Source organism: Echiichthys vipera, assembly GCF_963691815.1.
Source record: "Echiichthys vipera genome assembly, chromosome: 11".
NCBI classification, from domain to species: domain Eukaryota; kingdom Metazoa; phylum Chordata; class Actinopteri; order Perciformes; family Trachinidae; genus Echiichthys; species Echiichthys vipera.
In genome coordinates this window covers 21,589,723-21,604,272 of record NC_139836.1, presented here as the reverse complement: position 1 = coordinate 21,604,272, position 14,550 = coordinate 21,589,723, and the positions used below count along the sequence as shown (strand labels likewise).

The 14,550-nt window shown below is 41.0% G+C and overlaps 2 protein-coding genes across 4 annotated transcripts in view; both read right to left on the bottom strand.

The window, feature by feature from the left end:
• Positions 1–13: 13 nt before the first annotated feature.
• On the bottom strand, positions 14–7,383 carry LOC310953979 (monocarboxylate transporter 9-like). 3 transcript variants are annotated; one of them, XM_083923251.1, is made up of 6 exons: positions 7,025–7,383; positions 5,966–6,203; positions 4,537–4,680; positions 3,373–3,468; positions 1,855–2,733; positions 14–1,573 (listed from the first exon to the last, which is right to left on the bottom strand). In XM_083923251.1, the coding sequence occupies exons 2-6, from the start codon at positions 6,162–6,164 to the stop codon at positions 1,389–1,391; spliced, it is 1,503 nt and encodes a 500-aa protein (XP_083779377.1). In that variant the 5' UTR covers positions 6,165–6,203; positions 7,025–7,383; the 3' UTR covers positions 14–1,388. The 3 variants fall into 3 exon arrangements, with proteins under 3 accessions (XP_083779377.1, XP_083779379.1, XP_083779378.1); XM_083923253.1 differs by having other exon boundaries at positions 6,066–6,203; XM_083923252.1 differs by lacking the exon at positions 7,025–7,383 and adding an exon at positions 6,347–6,461.
• Positions 7,384–12,883: 5,500 nt separating this feature from the next.
• Positions 12,884–14,550, bottom strand: part of LOC310953587 (coiled-coil domain-containing protein 6-like) — a 16,506-nt gene continuing 14,839 nt past the window's right edge. Inside the window, exon 9 of the mRNA XM_083922665.1 lies at positions 12,884–14,135. Within this exon, the coding sequence (XP_083778791.1) occupies positions 13,941–14,135 (195 nt within the window). The 3' untranslated portion in view covers positions 12,884–13,940. The remainder of the gene's footprint in view (positions 14,136–14,550) is intronic.

The following is a 14,550-nucleotide window of genomic DNA, read 5'->3' as shown; positions in this document are numbered from 1 at the left end:
AGACTCATTGGCCTATTATTAATACAAATATCTTTTATTGGCACTTTTTAAATAAAACAATATAACCAAACAATAATAGGCATAAATCTTGTAATACTGGCATACGAAATAAGAGTGGCTAGGAGGTGACAGCCAAACTACTGTCTCTTCTAGCTCAGTATTAGCTAATTGTACCTCATCTGCCGCTTGTAAATACCTTCTACAACACACAAACAGCAAACGCTATTGTCCCAATTTTACCCTTACGCCTGAAACTGGAACTATCAAAAATACATCTGTGGTGTATTTAACCTTCAAGTGTTTCTAAAAGCGTTGCAGTGTATTCATTACAAATATGATCACAATAATCAACTTCCAACATAAACAACTGTTTTGTGCATAAAGTCACCAGCACATAGGACTTAACAAACTAGTGCTAATACAAAAGTTTATAAAACAGTGCACACACAGTTTTTTTGCACTTATGCAAACATGCGTGTGCAAACAAATACACACAGCGCGTACACATAACATATATCATACACAACAATGATGGAAAAGGACCAGCCTGGTCAAAAATCTATGCCAGCAGAGGTCATGATAATCATGCCACAAAGAGAGTCAACATGCTGTTAAGGATGGAAATACAATAGGATCTCTTCAGTGTTTTTACCATAACTTATTCAAAAAGTCTGTCTGATCCAGAAACAGGAGGTATGTGGAACTCAAAAACTATCAATAAAGCAAGGCTTTTTTGTTTGTTCCAACAGACATTATGTGTTGACAGGCATTGACTATTATCGGTGCTTTAGAAAGATACACAGTGGTGTAAAATAAAGTATAAAATAAAAATGTCTTGCAAAACTACGATTATCAAAAAGAAAACCCTCCCTCTTTCCAATCCCTGTATTCTCTGTTCCAGTAAGATTTCTGGTAGACTTTGTGCATTTGCAGAGTGGTTTCAATGGTTAAATTAACACCCAACAATGTTTTCTCCCAGAACGGCACCATGTCTTTTTTCAGAGCTACAGTAAAGTGAAAACCAGTGTTTACATTAACACAATACAGAGTTTGGGACTTGAACAATATTGTTCAGTTGACCTCGTAAAATGAGGCAGTAATAATTTTAAAAAAATCAACACAGGCATCAGAGTCAAACCGTTAAAAATATCTGCAGTATATGGGTTAAACCTTAGAAATGCAGGCAAAGTACAGAGGAAAAGCCTGTATTTCAAAACCTCTGGTAAATATTTTGGTATATTAAAACATGGCAGCAGAATTAAGGAGGAAACCCCTTTAAAGTCAAAAGAAAGAATATTCCTCTCAGAGGTGGTTTTGGGTATAGTTTTCAGCAGACAGTTGCTGGGCAGTAGGGGTGAGATTTGCACCCTTATGAAAGGTGCTTACATTTAGGCTACAGAGGCAACTTTGTCACAGTTGCTGGAGTAATGGACGTCAGGTCTGTCATTCTCAGAGTGCTTCTTGTTCCAGCAGGGAAGGGTGAGCATAAAGAGAATGAGCGCTCCCAGCTCCACGCAGCCCCCACTAAAGTAGAATGCCAAGTCATATGACTGCGTCCAGTCAAAGAACCACCCTGGAAAGTGATGAGAAAAACAGACATTGTGAGCAGAGTCAGCAGGAATTTGTGGCAGATATAGCAGTCAGCTAAATAATGACAAGCTACTTCCTTATTGAAGTCGACATGCCCTTTTCCTCGTTCTGCCGGCCTGCCTGATTAAACATTTCGATTTTTGAAAACTTGGCCTTACAACAGGGTTTATCGCTGCACAAAATAAGAAAATATCTGTACCTCATCTATCTTACCAATAATTAACAGTGTATGAAAGGCTTACAAATAAAGACACGCCCTCTTACCTACAACAGGGGGTCCAAGCATGATCCCAAATCCCCCAAAGAACATGAGGATGCCGTGGGCTTGTGTCAGTCTGTCCAAGCCGACAATATTTGTGGTGATGTATGAGGTGAGAGACCAGTTTCCAGAGAAAAAACCCAGAACAACAGACAGGATCTGCAGCCCCAGATAACTCTTAGTCATCGGTATAAGAAGAAGTGCCACACCTCCAGCAAACATGGTGAAGCCATACAGATAGATGCCGTTAATCCACCTGATGTCCACCAGCATACCCAGCACTAGTTTACCCACGCAAGTGGCAATGGCCCCTATTGATACCAGAGGAATGACACTAACTTCTTCAATGAGTCCTCCACTCAGTGCCACATCCTCTATAAAGAGCACAGGAGGGAACGCCCCCAGGCTGAACAGGAAGATAGCAATACAGAAAGCCACCATGGCTTGGTCCTGCAGGATCTCAGACATGGAGTGCATGTACTTGGAATAAGCCTGCTGCTTCTTCTTGATGACTTTCATGATGGCCAAACCAGACAGGAAGCTGCCTTTCTTGTTCTCTGTCTGAATGGCCAAGTCTTTGGCATCAATAGTGATGAGCAACTCCTTCACCATCAGAGTTTTTTCTGGACTGGTTGAAGTGGAACCCGCTGTGATCCTCAGGTCATCCAACGGAGGCTTTTCGAAAAGCTGCTCCTCTGTGTTGCGTTCCAGGGCGGCCTTCTGTTTGAGGTAGTACCCTGGCATGTTAAGGGGCCTCATGAAGCCCGCACAGGCCATGAGGTTTAGTGATACAGCTCCAATGATCAGCAGGCAGCCATCCAGGCCGTACAACACGATCAGCTCATTCTGAGCAGAGGCATAGGTGAATGCTCCAACACTTGTGCCTGGGTGAACAGAGGAAGACAGAAATTAAGTGTTAGAAAGTGACATATCAATTAATACAAATTAAAGCCCCTATGTGTAGAATTGTATGGGAGTATGGCACCTTTCAAATAATGCTGATGGTATTTATTTGTAGGGAGTACTGAAACTGAAAATCCCAATTTTACTGCCCTTTCTGCTTGAATGTTTCAAGTCTGCTTCACCTTTGACCACAGCTAGCATCGGTGTTGGGCGTGGTCAGAAGTGGGCTCTGTTTCACCTGTAACCACACCCAATAATGATGCCACAGTGTACTGACATTAAGACATTGAGATTGCTCAGTAGTTCAGACTTAATGAAGGACTGATTTAAAAGGTAAAAATAAACTTGGGTGCTACTTATAACCCTTCTAAATAATCTGTCTTCAAAGTATACTGTGAACCTTCCCAAACCATTGCCATTAAGTTTTGATCCCGAGACGAACCAGATCTAGTCACTGGTCACTTGTCCACACCACTACCTAAGAGACCACTCTGCCTTTAATAAACTACAGATGTTTACTTCAGCATCCCAAGGCTCCCAGCCGCTCATACATGAAAGAAGTGAGCATGGAGAACTGGTGTGCACCCAGTGAACGCATGGCAGATGGAAAGCGGCAGTACCTGTTGTGACGATGCCGAGGGCGAGGCCACGCCTCTTGTCAAAATATTGACAGGTGATTGTCAATGTTGCTGCATAGACTAGACCACAACCCAGGCCTGGGAAAGGACAAGGACATACAGAAGAAGAATTTCCATTAGCTCAGGTCAAAGGAATAAAAGCGTTTCACTTCTAAAACAATGGTAATTCAGTTGCACCGTACATATAATGAACATGTGTAATGCTTGATATAAAGACCACTGATGTTTCTTCCAAATTTAGAAATATGTATATGAGTCTACTACTTTGCAGAACAACACTGTGCCCATGTATTTCAGTGCATAAACTCAGGAAATCCTTACTAAAATGCATTTACAACGCACATAAACATTTTGGAGGGCACTGTGCATTGGGTTTCTTGTGCAATACAAGGAGCCAAATATAAAAGAAGCATATGATCAGCAGTAAACAAGCTGCACGTGGATATTCAGCTGCAGCCATCTTCTTCTAAGGGCATCTCTAAAAATAAATAAATGTCTTCAAATATGCATGGCCTCCCCTTTCCAGCGATGCCTGTGTGAAAGGCAGGGCTGACTGTGAGGGGTTCACCAGGATTAAGCACAGCTGAGCTGTCACTTAATGGCGATAACAGGTGGTGTTGTGCCGACACATGCAGGCACACTGGTGCAGAGACAATAAAAGGTCACTTGGGGATCAGGCTAAGCCATAATGTTATTTTTTTTGTCAACTTCCCTTAAAATAGCCATTTCAGCAGAATGGTGCAATGCTAAGACGTGTATCTTGTCTTTCAGTAGCAATGGTAGTCGTTCAACTTGTTGTATTGTCTTGCACAGTAGTATAATAGCAATAAAGTTCTTACCTTATCTGGTCATTTAGGATGTAGCCAATCTCTGATGTTACATAATAGTTGAACTTGAAATGTGCTCTTGCTTCTTTCAAATTATTATATAATGTATTACTTAATTCTTATATGTTACAGGGATGAGAAGCTTACTTAACTCCAATGACCAAAGCAACATCAAACTATTTTTTTTCCCACACTGATAAGGCCCAAGCTCCTACTTGACTATCTGTTTGACAGGTCTCCAGGATGTTGCTATTAACTTTGTACTGTATAAAACACACAGCACAATGGCCAACAAGGTTATCATAAAGTGCTTCCTTACCAACAACAATACCATAGGAAAAGATTAGGAACTGGACATTCGGAGCAAAGGCACTGAGCATCAGGCCGCCTGCCACCATTACGCCACTGAAGATGGTCACGGGACGAGCCCCAAAGTTGTCTACACAGGCACTGCAGACAGGACCTGAGGGAGAAGAGGTAGAAGGAAAGGGGGAGAGAACAGAGACAGAGGGTGGAAGAGATACAAAGAGGGTAAAAGTGAGTGAAAGAGGAACAAAAATATTCAGGGAACAAAAGATAGTGATTGTGCTGCCTGACTTTTTGTATTCTGAATAACAGAGTTTCTGAGAAAATCAAGGCTGTTTGACTCATTCATCATGCAACATTTACTGTTTCCCTCTTAACAGGGGAAGTGCAGCAGAAACTGCAGTGCACCAGCTGTCGGACAGCTGGGACACGTGTCCAGGACTTGGCCAGGCCCTGGGCCAGATCTGTCCTGTCACGATTTTCACGCCACTCCTTTGAGAAAGACAACAGCAAGAAACCAGAGTGACGGGGGAGCTCTGCCTTAGACAGAAATGTCAACCAAGACCACTATCTATCACTGATCCTGTTTACTCAACAGTCATGGAGCATACCTTGATAATCATGTCCAGACATTATTGAAAGGTTTGTTTGTTCAACTGTACCATGGATTCATCTTTTCTCTCATTTTCTCTCTCTTTTCCTTTATTTACCAAGTAAGTTCATATACACTACCTTGATCAACAAATACAGTTTCTTAAATCTGTGTTTCTCTACCTATCTGCCCTTCAATCTGTCTTCCTTTTTCTCTCCCTATGGTCAGATTAAGGGCTAAGTGATCCTCCTACATTTATAGCATGGATGACTTGCACTTGCTTTGCTCTCTGAGAAAATCAATAACAGCCAGTCCGCACAGGGAGCCACAAAGTGCCCATCTTTGTCACAGCATTGCCTTTTCTCTCCATCATGTTGAAACATTACTGAAAGGAGGACTCTTTAAAACCTGAAGCTGTAGTAGCCATTGTCCTGTGGTGGTAGGTACATGACAGTCTTTGATCAGACTTTGAACAAGCATTGTGTCTGCTTCATTATCAGTGGTATCTTTTGGTATGATGAATCAGATGGAAGCAAGGTGCAAAGGTGAGTGTTTGGTGATTTACTATTAGCACTAAGCATAGTATCCCTTCCTAAATCACATGGTAGCAGATGTGTTGCCACAAAAGCGCAAAACACCAATTTACTGCTCAGCATATAAATATTAGATGCCAGAAACAAAAATATAAAGTGAAAGAAATGTTGAAAGATTAGACTAAATCTTTGCTAAAAGATGCTCTAACATGATTCCAAAACTTCAGTGTCATATCAGCCCCCTTGCTGATCTAATTCAACTGCCCCTATGCAGACCCATGTTGAGGATTATTACGTTATTAGTGTGTGTTACTCACTGGCTATTAGTCCGACTCCAGCCACAAGGGAGCCCACCCAGGCCGTCATCCCTTTGCCCTCCTGGAAGGCATGCAGCCACTCAGGGTACAGGACACCCACCGACTGGGGTGATCCATAGGCCAGGAGCTGGGCCATGAAGGAGGCCACGACAATCGCCCATCCCCATCCTCCGTCCAGCACTTCATTAGATGGAGCCATAGTGCTGATGTTACTGCTGCCCTCTGGGATGTCTTACAGCTTTGACAGAGAATGGGCGGCGAGGAATGACAACAAACACAAACAGTCATAAGTTTGACAGCAAAAATAATTAATGGAACACATGTAGGATATGACAGTGATTTTAAACCAGACCTACAATATCTTCAACAATATACACTTACTTAAAGCCCTGATGTGAAGGCTGCTGCAGCGCTTGGCCTGAGCAAACAGGCAAGTCACCTGTGCGAGGTCCTGAACACAAACTGACTGCAACGTACCCATATGCAACTGGCCCTTTTGTTCCTGTCTATAACCACACCTTGGAGGAGGAGAAAAGTAAAGAAACTGCACTGCTTTATGCCCCCACCCCTCCCCTCCTCTCCTCTCCTCACCTCCTTCTGCACCTTTAACCTGCCTCCTCCATTCAGCTAGGATCCTTAAAACATGTGAGGCTGCCTCTATCCTGTACTGCCAGTGGTCCACACCGTTTTAATAAATAATTTGTAGCCCAGAGCAACTTTAAACATCAGTGCGGCAGAATTAACTCCTTTTGATCACACTATGTTTGAAATAAGCTTTCTTGGGGGTGGGGGAGTTGGTGCATAGCTCCTCATATTTCTGGTGCGTTTGCTTTTACAGCTTACAGAATTTTGACAGAAACTATACTTTTTCATTTGAACCAAAATACAATATACTGATATACTGAAAAAAAAAAATCAGTCTCTGTTTGATTCAAATGACATCTGGTCTGTATTCACCTACAACAATAACTATATTATTTTCTCATCGTATCTTACCACCAATACAAACACAGGCGCTTTGTGCTTGTTATTTTTGTTAGAAACACATGCGGCACTCACCTCAGCATCAACAAAAACAGCAGCAGGACCCTGCAGAGCTGCGCGCTCTACCCGAACTTTCCATGCAGGGTGGCTTCCCTACTAAAATCCCTTCTTACAAATCATTACAACTCAAATAAATACGATAGCATCGTAGACTGACCCTGGTGATGTGCTGTCTATGTAGCCCGACTGTCAACAGAGTGCTCTGCTTCAACAATGCCCATCATGCGTCCGTTTCTTACTGCTTTGTAGCCGGCAACTAAACCGGTTCAAAGCTGTTCTTGCTGGTCCAGCAGCAGCTTGAACGCAGCTACAGGAGGAAAAGCGCTGTTTCCTCTTGCGCGCCTGGAGCGCACCGCAGACAGCTATGAGGCGGCTGTGGCTTTCTGTGTCACACTATCAAGTTGTTTTTGTCGAGGCTACATCTTAATTTCGAAGTGGCTGGAAACTTAAGATGGGGCGTGTACACGTACACACACAAACACACAGACACACACACACACACAGACTCACACACAAAAAAAAGGTTTACCTGATATGTTTCCAGACCAAATTAGGATCTGTTTTGTTTATAAAGCATCTCACAGAGTAACTGAAAAAGTTCATGTAAATATATATAAAGAATTATATAAAGAAATTAACAAAATACTGAAGTATACTTCTGTCTGGTCTGGCTGAATGTTGGAGGTTTATGTGCAGACGATGGGGGCTGGATGACTGGGTCAGTTATTTCCAGGAACATTATTGCCATCAGTCCAGTCTGAACCGGTTGATGGATGCTAATGACAACACCACACTGCACCAGCAGGGCGCACAGTCTGGAGTCCTCTTCCTGGTGAGCACCTGTAAAGGCATTACGTTCACAAGACTCTTGAATCAAACTTTAATCAGCCTTCACGTTTCAGGAGGGCTGCACTAATATGCAGTAACACGAAGACCATATACAGCTACCATGAGTTAAAATACCATATCATGCATGACTGTTGTAGGAATGGTCCAGTCACCTATATAGTAGATACATTAACAGTGGTTGGTAAAAATAGAATGGATGTAGCCAAGGAAACAAGTGAATTATAGACCTACACCTCCAACTTAAAAACAATCTTTCTACCCAAAGAACTAGACATATTTTGAATTTCTTTTAAATAAACACAGGCCAAAAGTTAGTTGATGAAAAATACTCTTTCCCGTTGAGATGGGTCATGTCATGCATTCATATTGTGGTGTGAGAGCAGAGAGAAGAGTTGCTCTTGGTCACACTCCAGCAGCATCACAAAGTTATATCATCGTGTTATAGCACCCATTCTCATAACCTCAGGTCAGAACACGTGGAAACCAAGTTAGATTTTTTTTTAAAAAGCATGGTGAGAAAGAATGGAGTACAGTGATAGGACAGAGGAACTCAAAGACCAGACGTGAAAGATGAAAGGACCGGGAGCAGAGTAAGAACAGGGGGAGGGGATGAAGAGAGCAGGTTAGAAGTCAAACTGGTTTTCTCACTGTATGCACCTAAAATTCTTCAGGAACTTTGATGTCTTTTCCCATAGCTGAGGTCTGCTGCCAGGAAGGGACTTACAGAAAAGAATTAGGCTTCATAATCCCTTTCTGACTGAAAAATTACGTGGAAAAAAGAACAAGGGAGGCATAGTTAATTGTACTAGTATTTCATTGACATGTTGCCCCAGACCAGTTTCAACCAGATATAGTGCATGTGGGGAGCAGTGTGTGGGAATTGGAGGGAGGATGGGGAGTGAGGACAGAGCTGCTATGATACACTAGTAACACAATCAATGTCAGTGCTGAATTTCACTCGCTTGTGTTATTCAATACATGTGGCGACATTACATTACATTACATTTTAAGTTTAAGGCGTGTGATCTATTTGCTAACTTCTAAAGCTCTACATTCTCCATCTCTGAGACTGAGATGGCACAGAGCACAAGAGCAAGTATAAAGACTGCTTAAGGAAATATTTTTGACCTGCATCCTCTTTGTCATAGATATTACAACGGCAAAGGGCTGGGAACACTGTTGACCTGAATTGTTACTGAATTATAGCCGGTTAAAATCCCAGACAAATGGTAAACTCACAACTCTGTAACCTCCCAGGAGGTCAATAACCTCCTCCTTTCAACTTGAGGTCTCAGAAGGATGCAAACTATTTGCTGAATTGGATACATTTGATTATTTACATCTCAGCCCTCAGATTTTGTGGAAACATGTAACATCCCAGTATAATACTTAGTCTCCCATTATCTATGTAATAATGCATAGGTTTTCTTTTCTTTCATGCTTTAGAGGTTTTCATGTTCTTGTTTTTTGTTCATTCTGTTTAAAAGTCGGAAGAACATCACCCAGCCCCAGTTATCAGGATTCAGGCCTCGTAAGTAACGGTTGCAACTGTTGTTGTGAGTTATATTGTTGTGTGTGTGTCTTTGTGAATCTGTGACAAGTTTTCGATACTATTGATCAAAACATTTGATTAGATAAGTTGCACATGCCTGTTTTAACTCATAACTTGCTCAACTCAAAACTACTCTTGCGGATGTTTTGAAATTCAAGCTCCTGAAATGTTGATGGTGTTCAACAAGGGTCCAGTCTGGGGACCCTATTATGAATTCTATATAGTAATTAGGAGTGTCACAATTTCAATTTTAAATCAAAAGCTGATTGAATAATCAAAATCAAGAGCAGGATTGGCGATTAATATCACTGATTTACTAATCAAGACTTGAATCTAACAATGGGATAACACTCAGTGCTTAAAAAATGTTAATATAAAAAATGAATCTAATCATGATGGATAAAATCAAAAGTCAAATCGAATTGTGGCTTTGGAGAATTGTAACACCCCTAAATGACTCAGCACTGTGTTTTCTAATATTAATTTAAAGATACCATATTTTATTAGCTATGACCTACAAATCAATAACATGTATAACCAGATGACATGAAAGCTAATGGTCTATGTGACAGAATACGACATGCAATTTATGTGACAGTATTAAAATAAAATAACATAGTTTACTATAATCCCAATGTGCTGTTTTTGTGAACCTGTGACTCTACTTTTTTTCCTGCCATAATGTTACAATTGCAAATAGTGACAATACGAAAAGTTTGCAATGGCAGTAGGAGACTTGACCACACACACTCGTGTTGGAAGTTTTTTTTAAAAAGTCTGTTTTTTTTTAAACTCCCATTGCAAGTGGCACACATGATTATGTTTACCAAACCAAATGACAACTAAGATTGACACTTTTGAAACTAAAAAAATTTTGGTTTTTTTTGTTGGTGTCAGATTATTTATAACACAATGGTGGTGAACACTGGTTTTGAGGGGCCCCCTGTAAATTTTGACCTAGGCCCCCAACAAACTCTAGAACCGCCTCTGTCATTACCCCAGTTGCACACAAAGACTTACTCAGCCTATATCAAAATGAAAAGTATTCCTCATAATACTTGGAAGGAGGGTTTGATCTTTACTTATGTGCAAAACTCCATCTTGTAATGTATTGTCAATATGAGATTTCAATGGGCAAATGTAAAAAAAATCATCTATTTTGTGAACAAAGTCCCATTAAGATACATTTATCGCTTATGCACTAGCTGCAGAGCTCATATTACTCATGCACAGCCCATTAGTACACACACATAGGCACAGATTTCCCAGTAGTTTTACATAAGCTGGCCTGATATTGTGACATTTTTCCAAGTATCTTTCATTTTTCACTATCTCCTTTCTTTTTTGACATCTGAGATACAGCAGCCCGCTGTTCTTTTCCGTAAGAGGCTTGGCAGGTGCAAACATACAGAGCCACCCTGCAGTCCGGATAAATGTCTCTTGGTTTCAGCCGGTCAGTTCCCTTAAGCTGTAGAGGTCAAAGGCCACTTTAGCACCCAGCATGGCCGCCCTAAGTCTCCAGTCCAGATTCCTGCTTGGATTAGTTCAGGTTGCGTGCTTCAGCAGCAAGAGAGAGCACTGCAACATGGTAGAAAAACACAGGGTACACTTAAGTTGTATCAGAGAGCTCAGCAAGTCTTTTGACAAAGATATACTCGTGTCACTCTTATGATGGGGTGTATATTTTTATTCTGGTGAGGTTGAACTGACCATATGTGTGAATGAGCTAAAGTTACCTGTAGGGATTTAATGGAAGCCTAATGTGTTGCGTAGGCCATCATATTTGCTCTGTTCTCCTCCCACCACATGTTACTGCATTACAAAGGTTTACCATGTCCAATGATCCGGGAATGATTGATATATGGATAACACTCCGGTCTTCAGCCTGTTAGAACCGGGTTAAAACCATGTCAACAAGGAAATGGAAGTTACACATTGGCACAAAATCAAGAGTCAGTGAAAGTGCTGTGTTTAACAGGAGGCTCATCACATGATGCACTTGTGTTATTCTATACAGTATTCAGTTTTGGGTACAGCACTGTCTGTCTTTATCAGTCTACCGCTTTGGTCCACAGATGGCCAATAAATAACTTGTATTTCTCACAAAGGTTGTAATAGTTAGCAGAAAGGATTGAACTAAGCAAAGACATGAAGCACGGTGGCGGCGCGGAAGTACTCAACATAGTCAGCCCTGGCAACAGACGGCAGTCAACTTGTGATCCTGGCCTGAAATGAAGTGCAAAATACACTTTTTGTATTAGGTAATATAGAATCTAGATGCAAAACATGCTGCTAACCAGATTTGACAAACATCTTAATGATATGCAGTAATATGTAAGTACAACATGTAAGAACACTGTGGCATTTACTATTGGCCAAAGAAGAAACCGACAAGTTTCTTACTTCATAAAGGACAATCCAGTTGGACTCTTTTTCTGCACTACGTTACTTTCCCGCCTTGAGAAGTTGACCCCAACCAGTCAAGACAGATGGCCGCCCACCGAGAGCCAGGTTCTGTTTGAGATTACTGTTAAAAGGACAATTTTCTTCACCACCATCGCCAAGTGCTTGCTCATGAGGGAATGTTGGGTCTATGTAAATTATAGTGTGGTCTTGGCCTTCACTATAAACACTTTAAAGTGTTCGGAGATGACTTCTGTATGATTTAACACTTTATATAAAATAGAATTTGCACTAATCTTGTAGTTGTGGTTTTGTTTTGCTCTTGAAGAAAATCATTATTAGTTTTTTTAAGCTTCAGTTAACAAAAACTAAAGAACGATGGAATTAAGAACACAAAAATGTGGTCAACATTACCAAACTCTGGCTGCAGCTTTAAGCTCGTCACCCACGGCTCACCTGTTACGATAATTAATTCATCAACAAATTCTACATAGCTGTGGTAGTAGATCTCTAAGGCTGTTCTTTGAGCTAAAAGCTCACAACCATGCAAACAAGGCTTGTTGTTTGACAGGTATGATTACTGTTCATTTATTTTGTAGAATCAGCATGCAAACAAGAGCTAACATAATGTTGAAGTTGATAAGGAATGTCAGTTTTGTAAGTGTAAAGTCATGATGGTGCTATAGATGGTAGTAAGACGACAATAAAACATTACATCTTACCAGTGTTAAAGCGTATAGAAGCCTGAGGGAGGCATCAATTTAATTGTGCAGATTTTAAGGCACAAAGGTTTTTCCATCAACTAATGTTTGGTGGGAGCTCATGTGGGTAATTATTCCAGTGAAGTCACATACTCATCTAATCTAAACATCTAATTCAGAACCTGTGCACCTGTTGAAAGCGCATCAAACGAAAAAAAACAGATCAGATCCATTTTCATTTCATTTGCAGCAGTTCTTAAGTCAACACAGCTTGCTTCTGAATGATTTACTCTCATACGTCTCAAATTACAAATGAGCAGCAAATGCTATTCATAAAACTGACAAATAAAAACAGAGGTTGTCATCTCAAGAGCTTTAATCATACATAGAAATTTAGTTCAACAGTACCATTCATTTAGAATGTTTTTAGCAGTATGTATATTTAGTGTAAAGAGCATTATGTTTTTTTTCCTTTTCTGATGAGGAATATCAACAAGGATGATAGAAGCTTTCAGAAATACACCAGAGAGAGAAGAGCAGAGAAGAGACTGAGTACATGACTAAGTTGAAACACCTCAGACTACATTTTTAAACACCTTCAAAGGCGACATTTATCTGTGGTTTATGTACCAATGTCCATCCTCATTGATGCTTTTTTTTCCTTTTCATTTTAACTGAAGAGCAGCAGAGCCTTGAATCCTTTAGAAACTAAAATAACGGTGCAAGCTGGGTTTGATCAATGCCCTATAACGGAGAAACTTCAAGCTGTCTTTTGTGACACCTCTTGTTGACCTAATCAAAGCTTTGTTAAGTTCGGGGTCAGTGTGACATGTTGACAAGGCTGCAGAGACAAAGGGGTTTGGGTGATCTGGAGTGGAGTACATTACTGCAGTCAAGTGTCATATTATAGGCATTCAAAGAATCAACCACATCCACCTATCAGTCTGTCCATTTCTCTAGCAATACATCCATCCATTGATCCAAACATCCAACCTATCGGAAAACACCACCATGAAACATACTTTATGTGCTGTTTGTGCTATCTCAGAAGCGCCACAACATCAATTCCAACCAGCTAAAGTCCAAAGCAAAGAGAAAAAAAAGAAAAACATCATGTACAAGACAGAAGGTGGAACAGATAATTGGCCTACGAATCCCAGAAGCGATTATTTTTTAGTCCATCCATTCCTTTTAAAAGTAGTTAAGTAACGCCACGTGTGGATTTGGCAGGCAGCTAGCTTCACTGAGGGTGAGCCGCCACTTGTTTCTTTCCCCTCTAAAACTTTTGAAGCTGCTTCTTTTGTGGAGTTGGTAAAGAGTAAGAAACTTGACTTCCAGAGCTTGTAATGATGGAAGCTGCTGTTGCGGTAGCGTCGTGGCATTCAGTGGGCGCACACTTGCGCAAAGACAGAGACTGTGTGTTGCGTTAAGGCTGGGAGGGAGGCTGCTGTGCTGCATGCTGCGACATAGCTGCCGGGGAGGACATGGACTGGACCATGGGCTGAGCTGGTGGGGGAAGCGGAGGCTGAGCCTGCTGGGCCCCTGAGTGCGTGTTGGGGGAGGGTGGGGGTGTTGGACGTTTGAATTTGTCGGGGCTGGTGCTTCTTCTTGGTGAGGGCCTCTGTTGGAAAGAGAGAGAGAGAGAAAGATAAATAATGAATAAATGCACTTCACACAAACTAAGGTGAGTCCAACTAACATCATGTGAAGATATTCTCACACAGGGCTCAACAGTAAGGATTGTCCAGGGCTAGTAAAATTCCATGTCGGGCTAGTAAATCGAACAACTCAAAAATAATTAAACATATCATTTTACTCGAGCTGATGATGGAAATAGATAAAAGGGATGTGAGTCATCTCACTTCCTTCTTATCTATGCTAAGAGTTACACATGTGTAGTACCAATCTGAAACATTTACTTAAAGATTAAACATGACAATGAACTTCAATCTTTTGATAAACGCTATCAAAACCACCTAAAATACTTAACTTTTTTATAATTTTTATAGGGTAAGTAAGTGATAAACCAAGACAAA